The sequence below is a fragment of the Aulonocara sp. 'chitande type north' Nkhata Bay genome, linkage group LG5 (genome assembly GCF_057382095.1).
Source record: "Aulonocara sp. 'chitande type north' Nkhata Bay isolate Kocher_YH1m ecotype deep benthic linkage group LG5, A_spYH_male_GT1.1, whole genome shotgun sequence".
NCBI lineage: Eukaryota > Metazoa > Chordata > Actinopteri > Cichliformes > Cichlidae > Aulonocara > Aulonocara sp. 'chitande type north' Nkhata Bay.
Window position 1 is genome coordinate 22586263 of NC_141348.1, and position 18195 is coordinate 22604457.

Genomic DNA, 18195 nt, shown 5'->3' on the forward strand with positions numbered 1-18195 from the left:
AGGAAGTAAACCCATCCCCTCCATGATCCACTTTTTACTGTTGCTAGGTGACAAGCTGCTACTTCCTGTGAAAACAGACTTTGCACCTGTTGCAGAAACAAGAGCCACACTGAGATTCCATATGTAGCTTGAAGCTTGGGCCTCAAGGGGGGATGTACAGGCAAAGGCTTGTACAATGAATCACACCACTGGACAGTTGCACTGCACAGGTGGTTAGTAAAGGATTGATAGCACGGCATGTTCGGGACCTGTTTAAGTTCATCTTTTTGGACTCTTTAACAAAGAAAAAAGTTTGTACATTTTGCAGTGAAAAACTAAGTACACCCCATGATTCAGTAACTTTTACCACCTTTAGCAGCAATAACTTCAGCAATAACTCAGTTCATTGAGATTCATGGGTGCTTGTTTTTGCACAGCTCTGTCAAGATCACATCACAGCATTTCACTCTGGTTGAGGTCTGGACTTTGATTGCTGTGCTTTGGGGTCAATGTCCTGTTGCATGACCTAGTTTCAGCCAAGCTTTAGGTGTCTAAGCGATGGCCTTGTATTTGACTGACTTAGTGACTGCAACGTGCCCGTGTCCTCTATCTACAAAACAAGCCCAAATCATCACCCCTCCACCACCATGCTGATAATTAGTGTTTGTGTGGTTGATTGTGCTGACATGCTGTGTTTGGTTTTCTCCAAATTTGACACTTCGCATTATTACCAGACATCTCCACTTTGGCATTATTGCCAAAGTGGAATGGCATCATTATCTGTCCAAAGGCCATTATTAAAGAAGTTATGGCTTGCTCAGATGTAAACCTAAACCATGCTGCCTTGTTATTTTTAAATAAAAGAGGGTTTTTCCCGGCATCTTTTCTTCTTCAAAAAAAAGGATCTTTCTTCAGTCTTTTTCTGCTTATACTGTCGTGAACTTTAACACTTAACATATTAACTGAGGTCTGCAGAGTCTGCGATGTAGCTCTTGGGATTTTTGCAATTTCTCTGCCTTTTGCACTGTATGACCTTGGCATGAATTTGGAATATCCACGACTGGGAAGATTGTGCCATTGTGTTTACACACACCTGTATATGCCAGACTAGCAAACTGCTAAAACCTCTGATTTGACAGTGGTGGTCACACTTTCTGATGACTCACAGCATTATTAAAGCAACAAAAAGTTTTGAGCACATTATTTTTCTTATTTAATTTTAACTGTGTATGTATACTGTTGGGTCCATGAATATTTGGAAAACAGCACATTTTTAGAGCTTTGTCTCTGTAAACAACCACAGGTTATGTGATGGAAGTGAAGACTTTCACCTTAAAGGGATTTAACCAAAATATGGCATCAACTTAATAGAAATTATATAGTCCTCCATTTTCAACTGTCAAAAGTAATTTGTACTTCAACACTGCAACTCACTTGCATATTAATTGTTTGATTTAAAGCGCACTGTACTGGTGTAAAGATGAAAAAAAGTCCAAATACTTAATCTCACTATATGTTTTAATTGAACTATAATTTGCTTTACTAAGAGCAAAGTAGTGTTTCTCTGTTATTATCTCCAGATGATTTAATAAGCTGTTAAATGGTTATAGTTGTAGTTCCCATGTATTTGCAGGAAATTTTCCAAAATAAACCAGATTAGAATGAAAAATTAACGCCACATGTCTGATATAGCCTGTTCTGAATTGTCCCATTGCTTCATCTCGGTCTTTAGGTGGATTAGGGGGACATGGGGGCCTGAGTCGTGGGGAAATGAGCCTGGCAGAGGTACAGTGTCATCTGGACAAAGAAGGAGCCTCTGACCTGGTTATTGACCTCATCATGAACACCACGAGCGACCGAGTCTTCCAAGAAAGCATCCTCTTAGCTATTGCGCTGCTGGAGGGTGGAAACACCACCATCCAGGTCAGTTAACCAAACATTTCAACCTTAAGAATATGGACTTGTGTCTGTTGTCTACTGCGAAACAACTGATTTGTGTATAAATCTGCATCTCACTTTAAAAAATTATACACTTTAAATATGATCTGCTCCAATACGATCAGTGTAAAGAACACTGTGTAATTGAGGGAATTTTTCATCACTAGACAATCTTCAGTAAGTGGGTCAGTGTGCCACCATAGCTGCACATGTACATTACTGCGGCACCTCCCCCTCACGTCTAGCCCTATATAACTTAGCTGGGAGACCAGACCAGCTGCTAATAATGTCAATAGTAGACCTAAAGTAGACTTTGGATCAAAAATGTTCATGTGTTTCTGTTTTTTCATTTTAGAAATTCTTAGGTGTGTATTGGGTAGTTTAAATAAACTCTCCTCCTTTCGGGTTCAGCCCGAGCTGCTCTGTTTCCCCCACCGTCCATTCTTCCTATGTCTGTTGTTCTGTCAGTGGATCCCCATTTTTCTGTTTGTGTGTCCGTCTACGTTGTGTAAGCAAGGAGCTTGCATAATCAGATTAGAGGAAGCCACTGTTTCAGAGATAATGCATTGGCTTCCCACGGCTGCTGCAGAGCCACGTCACGTGATCCGTCTGTGTTACATAAGGTCTGTGTGAATGAACAATGAGGAATGTCTCAGCCTTCAAAACATTCCAGCCTCGCTCCCTTGCGTTCTCTTGCTGGCCCAAACTGGGTCACGCTGGGCCTCCGGAACTGGGGCAGTGGGGAGAGAGGGCGGAGGGATGAGGAAACACAGAGCGGACTGAGGAGAAACTGGAGCTCCTCTTACCCTCGCATTCTTAAGTTTGTTCTGGAAAGGGAGATTTATTTGCAGGGAAAGCTATCCTGCAGTGCTAGAACTGCACCATACAGTGCAAATATTTATGTTCTTTTAGTTACTGGATGGCTTATAAAGGAAGCCTGAGATAAAAGCCTCGTTTCATCTCTATAAATACAACAATGATGATTGTGACTGACAGCTTAAAGCTTGAATTTGAGATCAGGCGTTTCTTTTGTTCTCTCTCGTCTCTTCAAGAAAGCACGCCATGGGAAATATAAGTGGGGTTGTGTGACTGTCGTGCTGAGCTGAGCACCTGTTGGATCTTGGGTGTCTTGTACTCACGTAACACCGTTAACTATTTACTCATGGCCTACATAGTGCACAGAAATAAACCACACAGAATAACCCAGCTGCATGCTCAGTTAAGTCACTTACACATGCATGCTGTTTGCTGTCATGCAAGGCCAATGCACGGATCCACTAGAGGTTATATTTTACATTCAGGCTCTTGCACTCCTTTGCTCCTATATTTCAGTCACATAGCGGCTTTTTATCTTTCTTTTTTCTTTTTTTTCTTTTTGCTACAGCTATGAGAGATCTCAGACAGCTGTAAATTCTGTTGTTACATGACAACTTTTAACATTTTACTCGTCAGCCATCTGGCTTCTAACTGCATGGTGTGCTGCTCCGTTTCCCTCCAAAGCCCTTGATGTGCAGGTGTGCTAAACCAGAGTAGTCAGTCTAAAAAAAGGAAAAAATGTGAATGCAGAGGTGGCGAATTTAAAGGAAGAAGGAAGAAACTGAGGAACGGGGAAAAGGTCTCGAAAGAGCGTAGAGTAGAGAGGAGCAGCAGCAGTTCCATTTGGTTTACATGTGGCGCTGCCTGACATGAGAGGGAGGGTGAAAGGAAAAGGGAGCGCGAGTATAAATAGCTGTTACATAACATCCCTTTGTTGATGCCAAGTGGCGGAACGGAAGGAGAGAAGGGAAAGCGCTATGACCTTGTTTTTCAGTGTTGTCCGCCCCCACCCCGTCCTGCTCTTCTCTGTCTCTTTCCACTTAGGGTTTGCCTCCATAGATACAGACAGGCTCTGTGTTTACCCAACACTGCAGGGGCCCGTGACATCTTCGTCCCTCTCATCTATCCTCCTTCGTTACTATCACCGTGTTCTCTCCTTGCCTTGACCACCATGTGTTACTTCATCCGTAACGTCATCTCTCCATTATGCCAGTCTTCCTCCTGCTTTTCAAGCGCCATCAAAACACAGATGGTGTCTTGATACAGCAGCACAGATTTCGTAAACCAATGTGTGAGGACTGTCGTCCAAATGCTACGCAATGTAACAACGTGGTTAGATATGAAAGTACAGGTTTTCACTTCTGATTGTTGTCACATACGTTTTCTGAAGAAATCAGAAGAGGAAAGCTTTGCTGTGGTGTTTTTCTTTACTGTGGTGTCCCTTACTTGTGCGCACGTCCTTGTTTCAGTGAGTCACTCAATTTGGTTCAGTTCCTAAGAACTGGTGTTTAAAAAAAACAAAACAAATACTCAGTTAGCTCTCAGGTGAAAAAGAAATGATGCTGGGAAAAAGAAAAGAACGCTCTGGCATGCCCAGTACATTCACCTCCACTGTCGCTATCGCAGCGAATGGCAATAACTCAGTTTAACTTGATTCACCTTATCAAATACTGTAGCTCAGCACTGGTGCTAGTCTTGCTAGGCCTGAATGTAAATGACTAAACATAGTATCTCATAGGATATTTTACTTGAATGACAGGCTATGAAAATGATTGATGATTACATAAGGACAAAGCTGAGAGAGAATACTGTATTGCAGAGCATGTGTGATATGTGGGTGTGTCCTCTCTGAACTGGCATGTGCCTATGGCAGAGACAGCTGACCCACTTTGGTGAGTGTAAAAGTCAGTAGGCGTATTAGCGTATGTGCTTTCCAGCCTGTGTGTGCTGGTACTGTACGAGCGTGTGTGTGTGTGTGTGTGTGTGTCTGTTTGAGTTATGTAATGGTAGGGGTGAGAGAGTGCTGGTGAGTGCTCTCCTGTGTTTGCTCTGGTTTAATCACTGTGTGTTAACCTACCACCGCTCCTCATGCCTCACCCTTTGCACCCTGCCTTCCTCCCCCACCCGCCCTGCAGGCCCACGCTTTAGCCGGCTGATGGAGGGCAGTTATATGAACAAAAAAAGACGGACAGGCATGACCATTACTGTCCCCTCAACCCTTCCCTCCTCAGGCATGCTGTGATGTGTGAGCAGCGAGTGGGCTGCCAGTGTTGTAGCTAATGCCCGTCTCTGTACTCCTCACTTTGTCATCAACTTGTTTATTGCACGATGGCCTTGGTTGGTAGGTCTCCCCTCCCCACGCTGCTGTCTCCGTGTTCCTAAGTTGGCAGAGTGTGTACGTGCAGGAGTGCTGCTGCTCAGTGGTGGAGGGCCAGGGTGGGGCACGAGGCTCGAGAATCTGCTTTGGGGCACAGTCACACAGTTATGTCATTGTTTCTTTAAAGGAAACTAGGCTGTAAAACCGGCGTATCCCTTCATTGAGTCATTAATAAGCCAGATAAATTCTCACTTTGGCTCCTTAATTGGTTTGTCACTATTTTTACTTTTGAATGAAAAATTTAGCACAGCGAGCCTATTAAAAATTAAATTGCATCGCATGTAACCGCCGCAGTACAAACACATTTAAAACAATGTCCTTGGAGGAGCAGAAACAAAGCTTGCTTTGTCTATTTTTGCTTAACATTTTCCATGTGACTATCATTTACTGTATTTGTTTTCTTAACTAGCCCAGTTCTACATCTAACCTGAAAAGACCATATGGTTATGTAACAAACTTTGAGAGCTGGCCTAGATACCACATCTGATAAGATTTTCTCCCTCCCTATCACTCGCTCTTGTTTCCCCTCTCTCGATCATAGGTTCTTTCCCCTTCTTTTTGCCCCTTTTTCCCCACTTCTTGGTATCTATCTTTTGCCTCAAGCTTTTTTTTTTTCTCACAACTTCCCACCATCTCCATTTCTGTATCTGTGTAAGTAGGCCAGGCTTCTCCCTTTCATGTAATTTTTTTCACCCTTTTAGTGTGGCAAAGCTGCTTTGGCTCGTCGAAGCCATTCCATAGACTGTGCTGCTAACATCTCTTACATAATCAAAACAACAGACCTGTGGGTTGGGACACAGTGTATACATCGGGCATGGAAGTGTCCTAATTCTGTGTGACCTCATTCCACAGCCATAGCTGCAGCGATTAAATCCTCACATCACTGCAAAATTAGACCTGCTTCATTAGAGTTTCTAATATTTTTTGAATAAAGATTTGTTTTCCTATAAAGAAGAGTTTTCTGATATAAAGTAACGATTTGTTGTTTGTTTTTTACTGTAAGCCGAGACAGTGTGCTAATTTGTTAAGAAAAAGTTTGACCGTTTATTTGTTTTCTTTCTTTCTATTTTATCTCTTAAATTTTCTACAATTTTTTTTATTAGCTTGTTTTGTTTAAAGATCACATACACCAAAAGATATTAAATTTTCCCGTGGTATAACCTCCATGCTATATACAATGAGGGGAAAAAACTCTTTGATCCACTGCTGAATTTTTTTTTTATGGTCGTTTTAATAAAGAGAGATGAAACATCAACCAAAAATCAAGAAAACCACATACACATACATAGAAGTTACAAATATATTTGCATGTCATTGATCGAAGTAAGTATTTCATCCCCGATTACCAAGCCAGAATTCCGACTCCCACAGATTACAGCCAATCAATTACAGATGCTCCTGATCTCAACTCCATATGTGTGTAAAACACACCTGTCCAGAGAATCACTTTCTTCCATTTCAACCTCTCAACCATCATGGGCGTGTCCAAAGAGCTTTCAGAGGATGTCAGGGGCAAGACTGATCTGAGCAAAGCTAGAATGGGCTACAAGACCATCAGCAATAAGTTGGGAGAAAGTGCTGTTGCTTTAGCATTAACTGGACCTGCCATGTTTAGAGGAATGAAATGCTGGGTATCACCCAAAGAACACCATCCCCACAAGCATGGAGGTCGAAATATTATGCTTTGGGGTTGTTTTTCTGCTAAGGGTACAGGATGACTTCACCACATAAGGGGCCAGTGGACGGGGCCATGTGTCATAAAATCTTGGACAGGAACCTCCTTCTCTCAGCCACAACACTGAAGATGGGTTGTGGATGGCTCATCCAGCATGACAAATATACCCCACATATGCCAAGGCAACAAAGTAGTGTCTAAAGTAGAAGCACATTAAGGATAATGAGTGGCCTAGCCTATCTTCAGACCTCAGCCCTGTAGAAAATCAGTGCAGAGAACTCAAGCTTTGAGTTCTCAAGCAACAGCCAAAAAAACCTAAGGGTTTTAGAGAGTTTCTGTAAAGAGGAGTGGGCCAAAGGTGTGCAAACCTGGTGACCAACTAAAACAATCATCTTAGCGTTGTGCTTGCCAACAAGGGTTTCTCCACCAACTGCTAAGTCATGTTTTGCATTGGGCTCAAATGTGTTTTTTCTGGATTTTTGGTTGATATTCTAACTCCATTAAAACTACCATAACAACTACCATAACAACTGTTCATTTCTTTGTATATGAGCAAACTTACAAATTCAGCGGGCGATCAAATAATTATTTCCCCACCATATATGATAATCTTATCAGCATAGTAGCAGATTGCTTTTCTGTTGATCAACTGCTCTTATTCCGGTTTTTCATATTGCAGGTGAGCGTCAACACATTCAGCAAAGAATCTGACACCACTGAATGTTCGTTTCCATTTTACAGTGACACAGCATGTACTGTGGTTTTGGAATAATTCCAGTTTGCTCTTCTTTCTCTGTGTCTCCAGCGCTCATTCTTTTGCCGTCTGACAGAAGACAAAAAATCAGAAAAGTTCTTCCGTGTCTTTTATGACCGCATGAAGTCAGCCCAGCTCGAGATCAAAGCCACGGTGACAGTAAATACAAGCGACCTGGGAAACAGGAAAAGAGACGATGACAGCCAGGACAAAGAGCCCCCTGTTCGCAAAAAAGGTCAGAGGTCACCTGTAGGGTTGTTAACACTAAACAACGCCCAGTTTGAAAACTGCTGATTTCATGTTTATTTCTAAATTTAAAATAGGAAAAAAAATATTTGAAGGTTCTTTTAGTTGCGACTCAGTTTATAGTACGAGTTCTATGTCTCTATATAGCAAAAGACCCAGCTGTGGTGATGACAGAAGACGTGAAAGAGCAGCTATTAGAGGCCTCGTCTGCCACAAAGAAAGCCTTTAACTCTTATCGGCGAGAAGCTGACCCCGAGGACCACTTCACCTCAGCAGATGGTCAGCCCAGCACGGGGGACAAGAACCAGGATGAAGGAGAGATGAGTTTTGTGATTGTTATCATGCAGCCTATCCTTCGCTTTCTCCAGCTACTTTGTGAGAATCACAACCGTGACCTACAGGTGGGTCAGACTGAGCGTCGCAAATTTAGTTTTACAGATTTACTTTAGAATGAGTCCAGTTTTACTTCCTTTTAATATTAAACTGAAGCCTTTAGAGTCCAGACACAATTTCCAATGGTTTTTATTACCAATGCCAATAGCTTTGTGTGTCTTTGTAAAGTATCTTTATTTGCAGCGATATCAGGGCTTCAAGTTTCTTCTATTCAGAGAGCCTCACATGTATTTGTTTTCCACTGAGCTTGTAAAGCAGAGATTTTCTGTTACTAAGCTCTTGAGTCTTGAGGATTCAGGCTCTGTTTAATCAGTTTTAGTTTCTACTGATGTATCTGCAGAGGATGTTGGTTCTTGGTAGCTCTTTGCGTCAAAGCTTGTTTAGAGACTTAAACAGTACCACTAATTGTACTTCCCTCCCCCAAGATCCTCCAAGATGTACAAAATGAGATTTTATCAACTGTTTACTCATATGCAGGTTTCTAAAAAGACTATTATTTTGATAGAATAATTGTATTTTCATGTATAGATATTTGCTTACCTGCTTGTTAATATATTCCATGTTGTTGTGCAAAAACAGACGTCCACTAGCATGCACGAGCTGTTCCTTGGATGTTTCACTCTTGAATTTGATGTTGTTTACATGCTGGTTAACTGCGTGAAACCTTCACTGTTTTTTTCCTAGAACTTCCTTCGTTGCCAAAACAACAAAAACAACTACAACCTTGTGTGTGAGACGCTTCAGTTTCTAGACTGTATCTGTGGTAGCACCACAGGCGGTCTCGGTCTGCTCGGACTCTACATCAATGAGAAGAATGTTGCTCTCATCAACCAAACACTGGAGAGTCTAACAGAGTACTGCCAAGGCCCTTGCCATGAAAACCAGGTACAAAAGACACTGAGCGGTGAAGGAAGTTATAACTCCTTCACCACTATTTTTTTTATTACAGTTATTCCTTTCTCCCCCAGAATTGCATTGCCACTCATGAGTCCAATGGCATTGATATCATTATTGCCCTGATTCTTAATGACATTAACCCACTTGGGAAGAAGCGGATGGACCTGGTTTTAGAGCTCAAGGTAAGTTGAGCCAGATCTCACTTTTACTTTAAGACTAGAGTTTAAAAAATGAGGGGAAAAACGCTGTAGTTTCCTTTCACAGCAGTAACACCAATAGGCTTGACGTGAAAGAGCAGGAAATTCACCCGTCTGAGCTAGCTTTTCTGCATACCTGCCAAGAAAAATAGCAGCAGTCTATTTTCCTAGAGCACCAGGTTTTCCGCCTGCTTTACTTGGATGAAGAAACTGTAGTTCTTATCTTTTCCAATTCTGACTCTCAGAACAATGCATCTAAGCTGCTGCTCGCCATCATGGAAAGCCGTCATGACAGTGAGAATGCTGAGAGGATCTTGTACAATATGAGGCCTAAAGAGCTGGTGAGAACCTGTTGTTGTCCATCTTGTCATTGAGTCCTGAGCTGCTATTTCTACATCAAATGCAAAATCTACTCAGCTATAACCTTGTTTTTGTTAGTACATAACAACAATTTGATGTTACCTTGTAAAAATACTAGGGTGTGTTATATATATATATATATATATATATATATATATATACACACACACACATATACACACACACCCACCCAAACAGAATCCAGGGAAAGTGTTGAAATAGTGAAGGAGAAGGGATGTCATCTTGAATAAGTTTCTGAAGACCAACACGATGGGAATTGTATTATTTATTATATATATGTGTATGTATATATATATATGTGTATGTGGGTGTCTGCAGGTGGAAGTGATAAAGAAAGCCTATCTGCAGGGGGAGGTTGAGTTTGAAAACTCAAAGGAGGAGGAGGATAACGGAGAAGAAGAGGAACATGATGCTGCTTCACCCCGAAATGTTGGACACAACATCTATATCTTAGCTCACCAGGTGTCTTATTTATCTCTTTTTGCAGAATCTGTATATGCTGTATCTTAGAAACATGCATTTTCCTTTTGTTGTCCCTTGTAACCAACTCACTTGCTACCTGTGTGTCCTTTATACAGTTGGCACGTCATAATAAAGAGCTGTCCTTGATGTTAAAGCCAGGAGTGTCTAGTGGAGAGGGGGATGAGGCCTTGGAGTTCTATGCCAATCACACTGCTCAGATAGAGGTCATAATGCAAAACCCCTGTCACAGAATGTGAATCGGAACATGTTTTCTGTACATTACGTCACAAATTGTGGGCTTCCCTCGGAGGTGACTGTGAGTGTCTCTCTGCAGATTGTGCGTCAGGACCGCACCATGGAGGAGATAGTTTTCCCTGTACCCAACATCTGTGAGTTCCTAACTTCAGAGTCAAAGCTCCGGGTGTACTACACCACAGAGAGAGATGAGCAAGGCAGCAAGATCAATGACTTCTTCCTTCGAGCAGAGGACCTCTTTAATGAGATGAACTGGCAGAAGAAACTCAGAGGTGAGTTTGTCTTCTGTGTGTCTGTTTTCACGGAGAGTAACTACAGGTGGAGAAGGTGAGAGTCTGTGTACTAAAACAGGTACTGAAACATGTGGCAACATGCCCCTGTTGTTTCCTAATGGCAAGTACAACTTCCGTGCATTTTTTTTTTTCTGGGAATACTGTGCTTCATGGATAGCTGAAAATTTCTGTGTGTAATTTGCATGCTCTGTTGGGTGTTTTACTTTCTTTTTTTCCACAAACATGCAGGTCATGTGAAAGGGGAAACTCCAACTTAGCCGTAGTTATAAATGTGGTTTTTTTTATGTGTATTTAAGTGATAGACTGGTGGTGACCTCCCTCCTTAATGCAGGATAGAGCTCAATCCCTGCGAGCCCGAACAGGATAAGAGTGTTTGGAAAATGGATGAAAGGATGTGCATCAGCACCTTGATGGCAGGGCTAAATATGTCATCCTGTGTGCGCTCATGTTATGCATGTGCATGTTTCCACTGTCTAAAAGCGGACAGGGGTTTTCCACATTCTTTGAGCCATGAAACATTTATACAGTAACCTTATGAATCACAAGTGAGAGCGTGCTTACGCATGCACACAAACATACACACGCAGACCCACACCCACACTCATTCACACTTCTAATTCACATACCTCATACCCACACAAACCCTTATTTTGTCTTTCACGTAAAGGAGGGGATGGACACAGAAAAGTCCCTGCATCTGTTTTTTTTTTCTTTCTTTTCCAATTAAACCTGAGTAGGCAAAATGTTGTGTTAAAAGGTCGAGGTGACATGTTTTGCATCTTGAACTTTTAAACCATTCATTTTGTTTTTGACAGCTACGCTTACTTCATATTTACATATCAAAGACACTGAAGCCGAACTTCCTCAGTTCTTCTTTTCAAACTTGCAGCTTGTTGATGCATAAATCAAATACTGAAATCAGCTGAACCTGCTGGTCCCTTATATTTCAAAAAGTTTCATTTATTCTGCATAAGTTTTAAATATTCAAAGCTTCTCAAATAAAAGAATTTACTTTTAGGTTATTTGAATTCAAACTGCTGAATTGGTATTTCAACATAGGCAACCCGCCAACTTCACTTTTGGCTTTTGGAGCAGATTTTAAAAATAGAATCTGTTTTGTCTTTCTTCTTCTCTTTAGCCCAGCCGGTGCTGTACTGGTGCTCAAGAAACATGTCGGTGTGGAGTGGCATCTCCTTCAAGCTGGCTGTGCTCATGAATCTCCTGGTCTGCTTCTTCTACCCCCTCGAAGGGGTACATGGAGGTCAGTGAGGTGGCACCCGAGTATGAACTGTGACTGCGCGCACATCCTGTTGCTAAAATAGGCGCAAGCATTTCTGCAACATTTCCAGTTAATCAATCGTTTTAGACTAAAACTTTGACACATTTCATTTGACGTTTTCTGTCAGGTGTTCCGATGAGGCTGCCTATCAGTCATTCATGCATGTGACATGCTCACAGACAGTATAGAGATTTTCTTTTTTTTCTTTGAATGTAGATATTGTTTCGATGCTGTTTTGCTTGAGACGATTTGTATCTAGCGCCATGATGTTGCAATCAGATTTCTTTCGAAACAAGGGTCAGACAAAGGTTATGTACTCAGGGGGAAAAAACCGGAAGGACAGGGGCTCACTGACATGTTTTCTTCCTGCTTCAAAGCACATCTATAACATTCTATAACTCACAATGGGTTGAGAAATGCAAATATAGACAGCTGTGTAGAAGTTTTCTAAAAACGATAACAATGTTGTGAGGCAACAATGACTTAAGAATCAAGTTTTAAAAACGACACCAAAAAGAAAGAATCTGTAATGTACAGCATGCTACACACCCAGAGAGGTACACTTTAAAGAGCTGGGTGACTCTGCTGGACGTGGCCACTGACCCACTGATCTCATTCTGCCACGGTGTTCTTACATGCTGACTTCTAATCACCTGGTAATCTGTGTTTGAGACACACCCGCAGTAACACCATGCCCTCAAAGCTTCAGCTCATATTTACCTTGTAGTTCTATGGAAACCGTAATAAACAGAGGAGTGGTGCACTTTAATTTACTGTAAACTGAGCCTGCATTGTCTTAGGTAGCACAAGCCATATGTGTGTGTATATATATATATATATATATATATATATATATATATATATATATATATATATATATATATATAAAAATCAAACATTTTTATATAAAAATAAAAATCAAACAATGAACCCATTTCCAGGAAAGAAGTTTGCCTTGCTTTAGCAATCAGCACTTCATTTTGCCTTAACAGCTTTTCTGATGGGTTTGTGAATTATGTGTGATGACAAAAAATACTGCATTTTGAAATGAAAACTAAAATCTGGTGCGGTTTCTCATAACGTCACCAACAAGGTCTTACTGAACCACTTGACCTGTGTGCGAGACTCCAGCATACCTTTGGCTTAACCATCTCAGGCTCAAATTAAACTTTTTGTTGCTAATGCACAACCAAGTCCTGCAGTGGTACTTCTGAGTAAAAAAATACGTATGTGGGGTAATCAGGTTGTTAGTTTTTAACTGTTGCAAATCTGCAACGCCTGCTTGGAGAGGGTTAAACAGTCACTTTTATGGCTTTCGGCCTATGCCTTTGCATACATTGCTCTCCTGGCTCAACGCCCTCCTTTGCTTGAGGCTTTAGAATGAGGGTTATAAGAGCAGGAAATCTAGGTCAGTGTGTTGTGCCTGCATGCATGAGTGACTGGCTTTTGGTGAATAGCTGTGGCTAGCGTCACACACCCATGATACATAATCACAATCAAACAGCGCACGCTTTTCCAGCTTTTCGACTGCAGACTTTCTAGCTGTTTGCACACAATCATTTGCCTGCACATTAACCTTAGGTGTGCAGCGCATGCAAAGCTTGTGAGTGCACGTAAACGCCCCTCTTTCAGTCTGCGACATCACTCGAGCTGTGCGTTCCTCCCCGCTCATCCCTCATGAATCTTTCAGCTGAGGTATTTTTAGAGAACAGTGTTATGCAAGTGGCACCTGTCATGTGATCTCAACAGGGACTGGGGAGGGAGAGGAAAAAAGGAGAGACAGGGAAGGAGAGAAGGGAATAGGGGAAGGCAAGGTGGGAGGAAACAAAGAGTGAGAGGGAAGGTAAAGAGCGGTGCCTTCATTGTAATATTCCCCCCTCTATTTTGTCACCCACTGCTGCACTTTTTCATCTTTTTCAATCTATTAAATTCTACCCCATTTATTTTCCTCATGTATCCGCTCCCTGAGGTCGATCTGTGAATAGAGTTCACGGAGTTCTTACAATAATACACACGTTTTAGAAAAGACATTGCTTAAAGAGGCAGCAGGTTAGATATGGCCTTGTTTTTAGGCTCCTGAAACATGGGTTTAGCTTGAGTGACACACTGTCACATGAAACCCCTGACTAGGACACTAATCCTGGATTTACCACAGGATCAGGAGGAACATCAGGTGCGCACGCTAACGCAAGAAACTGTGTCATACACTTTAAGTGTTATGTAATTGGCTCTCTTTCAGTTCAAAGTCTCCAAAGTAGGAAGAAGACAGCGGATCTCATAAAAAAAAAAAAACAAAGTTGGATGATACTGAAAAGTTCCAGACTGTACATGTATCCTCTCAACATGTCCTTTCATATTTCACATGTGTCACAGTTACTGTATAACGAGTTGGCTGGTTTGTGCATTTACCTATAGCTTGTTTGTGCTTTGCACATTTAATTGTCTTCATGTGTTATTTATTACCTGCAGGTACCCTGGATCCCCATTTATCTGCCCTTTTGTGGATGGGAGTCTTGGCAGCGCTGATCATTGTTATCATCATGCCACAACCACTGGGCATCGGTGCCTTGGTCACTGTCACAATCCTTCGTCTCATCTTCTCTGTGGGCCTGGAGCCCACGCTCTTCCTTCTGGGTGCTTTCAATGTAAGTGAGCTCACAGGGAGGGTCATTTAACCCAAATCACCACCACCAGTGCCAAACATCCATTTGTGCATTTGTGTATCCAGCTGAATACAATGAAAGAAAGTTTTGTAAAAGTGAGTATTAGCTAATGCAAAAGAATTAGAAATCGCTATAATAGGCAGATTATAACTGAATCCTTGGTTCAATCTTTCAAGCTAACAAGATAAACATTTTCTTATTTTCAGCAATTCTCTAATCTAAAAAATATAAAGTAATATAAAGAATAACTCAATAAACTAAATATTTTAGGGCTTTTGGATTGGTCATTTGAACCTCCAAGCAGTTTGAAGTAGATGTCAAACTGGGCTCTCAGAAATAGTTTCATAAGCTAACTGATCCATAATAATAATAATAATAATAAATGATGTGACAAGTGGGCAAACTGTCCAGAGTGTACCCCACCTCTTGCCCTGTGCCAGCTGGGATGGGCTCCAGCCCCACAGTGAGCCTGGATAAGCGTTAGAAACTTGATGCTTTTCAAATTTAGACTGACAGGGCATTTTAAGTCTAAACTACCTACATGACAGACGTTTTTTTTTAAATTTTGGGTTTACTATTTCACCCACACCACTACTTTCACATACTCAGAAACCTTTGCCACACCAGTTCCACTTCTCCTTTCATCTCTCACTCACACTTGAGCCCACTTGGCATGCCAGTGCCGCGTCTGCCTGTAGTGTTGCCCCCAGCCTTGTAGGCTGGCTGTGTTTGGCTGTACTTTGTGGTGTTAAGTGCGTCACTGGATCTCAAAGAGGGTTACACCGCCCCTTCACCCGCCAGAGATTTTCTAGATGTGCTCTTATATACTTTTACACACACACACACACAATGCAAAATAAAGACTCAAGCGCGCGGTCATCTCTCCCTGTGCAGGCTGTGTTTACATGTACACACAAAAGCAGGTTATTGGGAGAAACCAGGTTAGGGCAAGAAATCAGAGAACAAGTTACCACGGACTGCAGTAGCTCCGGTACACTGAAATCTAGTTTATGCACAGCAGGTCAAATGTCTTCTGGCTATGTATTTGACATATTTTAACCTTTTTTTTTTCTTTTTTTTTTTAAAGATTGGAAATGGAAAGGTGGAAATATTCAAATAAATATCATATTTTTACTGTGAAACTTAATTAATTGGTATTTAGTGTTAGTTTCGTTCTTAGTCAGGCTATAGATTTTCATTATCTGGGTCAAAAGGCTGCGGAGTGTATGACCTTTCTTTTCATCACTCTCCACTATCGTTGCATTGATACTACGCCTATCTGAACTCTTTATCAGCCAAATGTGCTCTTTTAAAAACCCCGTGGAGAAATTTGGTTAAACAGATGTGTCTGCTCGAGTCGCCAACTTTCTCAAGCAGGTATCCACTCGGGCTGCATTAACCGGGTTTCTGTTAATCCTTTAACCCGATTCAAGAAACAGAGTTTCTTGTTTGGATGATGTTCAAAAGAATTAAGTTACAGGTCACACACCGGGGTAAACACTTTGTGACTTTGTTTAGCTTAAAAGGCACCAGAGTCATACTGTTGTCAGGGCTTTCAGAGCTTGTCTTCAGTGAAGGCTGTTGTTGTTTTGTTTTGTTTCTTAAATTGAATATTAAAATGCTGATCCATTACTCACTATTGTTGCTATTAAAGGCAGCTTGTCTTTATCTTTCAGGTTTGTAATAAGATAATCTTCCTGATAAGTTTTGTTGGCAATCGAGGAACCTTCACACGAGGCTACAAAGCCATGGTGATGGACTTTGAGTTCCTCTACCACCTCATCTACCTCATCATCTGCTGTTTGGGGGTGTTTGGCCATGTTTTTTTCTACAGTCTTTTGGTAAGACAATCACACAAATGAATTCGCTTTTTAAATACACATCCGTCCTGAGAAGAGATTAATACAGTCTGATTGAAACTTAACTATGACTAAAAGGGAGTTAATCACTATAGCAACCCACAAACCCCACCTATTTTTGTTTTTCTCATTAAACTGCAGCCGTGATGCCTTCAGGGCCATATCCTCCTAGAAATTTCCTTTTTTGGTGTTTTAACAATGTTGTCGTTGGACTGTTGACTGCTATTCCCCAGTGCCTCAGGTCTGCTTTTTAGCGCATCGGTCTGAGTATCCAAGTGTTTCTCGATGTTCTCCTTTCACGTGGGTCCAAGCAGCTCAAAAAATAGCACAATCTTACACGAACATCTAATATTTTGCGGCAGACAGAAAATGCCAAATCATGCAAGGAAGCCAAGAAACCTCATGGTGTATTCTGATTTAGTCGTTTGTTCTTCTGTAATGTGTGCTTTGTTTCCGTAGCTGTTTGACCTGGTATACAGAGAGGAGACCTTGCTGAATGTGATCAAGAGTGTGACTCGTAATGGACGCTCCATCGTGCTGACCGCTGTGCTCGCCCTCATTTTGGTCTACTTGTTCTCCATCGTGGGTTACATATTTTTCAAGGATGACTTCATCCTGGAGGTGGACCATATCCCCAACACAACTATGAGTGAGGAGAGACTGCAATTATTTATCAGTTTTCCAAGTAGACTAATTATAGATTGTTAGCTCCACATTAAAAAAGGACTAGAAAACATTGCCTCCCTTCTTTTCTAGAAAGTGGAGGTAGTTTGGCCGGCGAGTTCCTGTCTGCAACAGTGTGTCATGGAGGTACTGATGAAAACTGCACTACAGATGCCCTCCAGGAAGGTAACCCTATCAGGCAACATCAGAGTCTTCCATTAATCTATAAATAGTGTTTAGATGTTGGAAGAAGGACTGACACCCTCCTCTGAGATGGTTTAAAGACATTAGTTGTATGCATGTGTGTTTAACTTAAGGTTGAGATATATTTTACATTCCTCTTCCCCTGACTACCCTGAGATAGGAGAATATCTTGAGGAAGATGGCAAATTACTGGAAGTCATGTCTAGTCTAGGTTTGATCTGTTGTTGGATATAATTGTGAAACAACAATAAGCGGAAAGGAAAACTGTTGCACTGTTTCCCTTTTTTATCCGCACTTCAATCCATGTGACTCGATTGTCTTTCATGTGCCTGCCATTTGACCTAAGCAACTCACATGCGACCTTATCAACCTTCATGTGACACAGATTAATGACAGTCACAAAAAAGGAATAAAATTTCTGGGGAACTTCCCGCCAGCTTTGTTGCCATCAATGCTACCCGTTTGAAAAACTGTTTATGTCTGGAGCTGGAACCAGAATGATGGTTGAAAATATTTTCAGTGATGTGACTCATAAACTGGACCGTTCTCCATGTTTACATTTGCTCCACAGAGAAACTATAAACTCTCCTGGGGTTCACCATCTGAGTTTCCTTCCCTCTGCCATCATCACTGACATAGCAATAAAAATACTTTGGCCCAAAACAGCAAAGAGATCACGTGTTCTACTCTGTTTTTGATTTGACTTTGGAAGAAGTCCTTAAATTCAGCATCTATCTTACATTCCAGCCAAACAAACACTTTTGCTTTGACTTAGAGGCTTCACAGCATGAACCAAAACATACCAGCATGGCTGCATCAAAGTCAAGGATATTTTATAATAGAATGGCAGTCGACGTCTTATAT

At 41.4% G+C, this 18195-nt stretch overlaps 1 protein-coding gene across 2 annotated transcripts in view; it reads left to right on the forward strand.

Annotated features, from left to right (window-relative positions):
* The window catches only part of LOC147330540 (inositol 1,4,5-trisphosphate-gated calcium channel ITPR1-like), a 72736-nt gene that overhangs the window by 46931 nt on the left and 7610 nt on the right, over positions 1–18195 (forward strand). For both annotated transcript variants that reach the window (XM_086292182.1, XM_086292183.1), the window contains exons 42-55: positions 1712–1902; positions 7591–7774; positions 7933–8186; positions 8863–9063; positions 9147–9257; positions 9518–9613; positions 9972–10115; positions 10232–10339; positions 10450–10642; positions 11802–11924; positions 14412–14587; positions 16282–16446; positions 16924–17113; positions 17221–17313. In XM_086292182.1, coding sequence (XP_086148308.1) covers positions 1712–1902; positions 7591–7774; positions 7933–8186; positions 8863–9063; positions 9147–9257; positions 9518–9613; positions 9972–10115; positions 10232–10339; positions 10450–10642; positions 11802–11924; positions 14412–14587; positions 16282–16446; positions 16924–17113; positions 17221–17313 — 2229 coding nt within the window. The remainder of the gene's footprint in view (positions 1–1711; positions 1903–7590; positions 7775–7932; positions 8187–8862; positions 9064–9146; positions 9258–9517; positions 9614–9971; positions 10116–10231; positions 10340–10449; positions 10643–11801; positions 11925–14411; positions 14588–16281; positions 16447–16923; positions 17114–17220; positions 17314–18195) is intronic.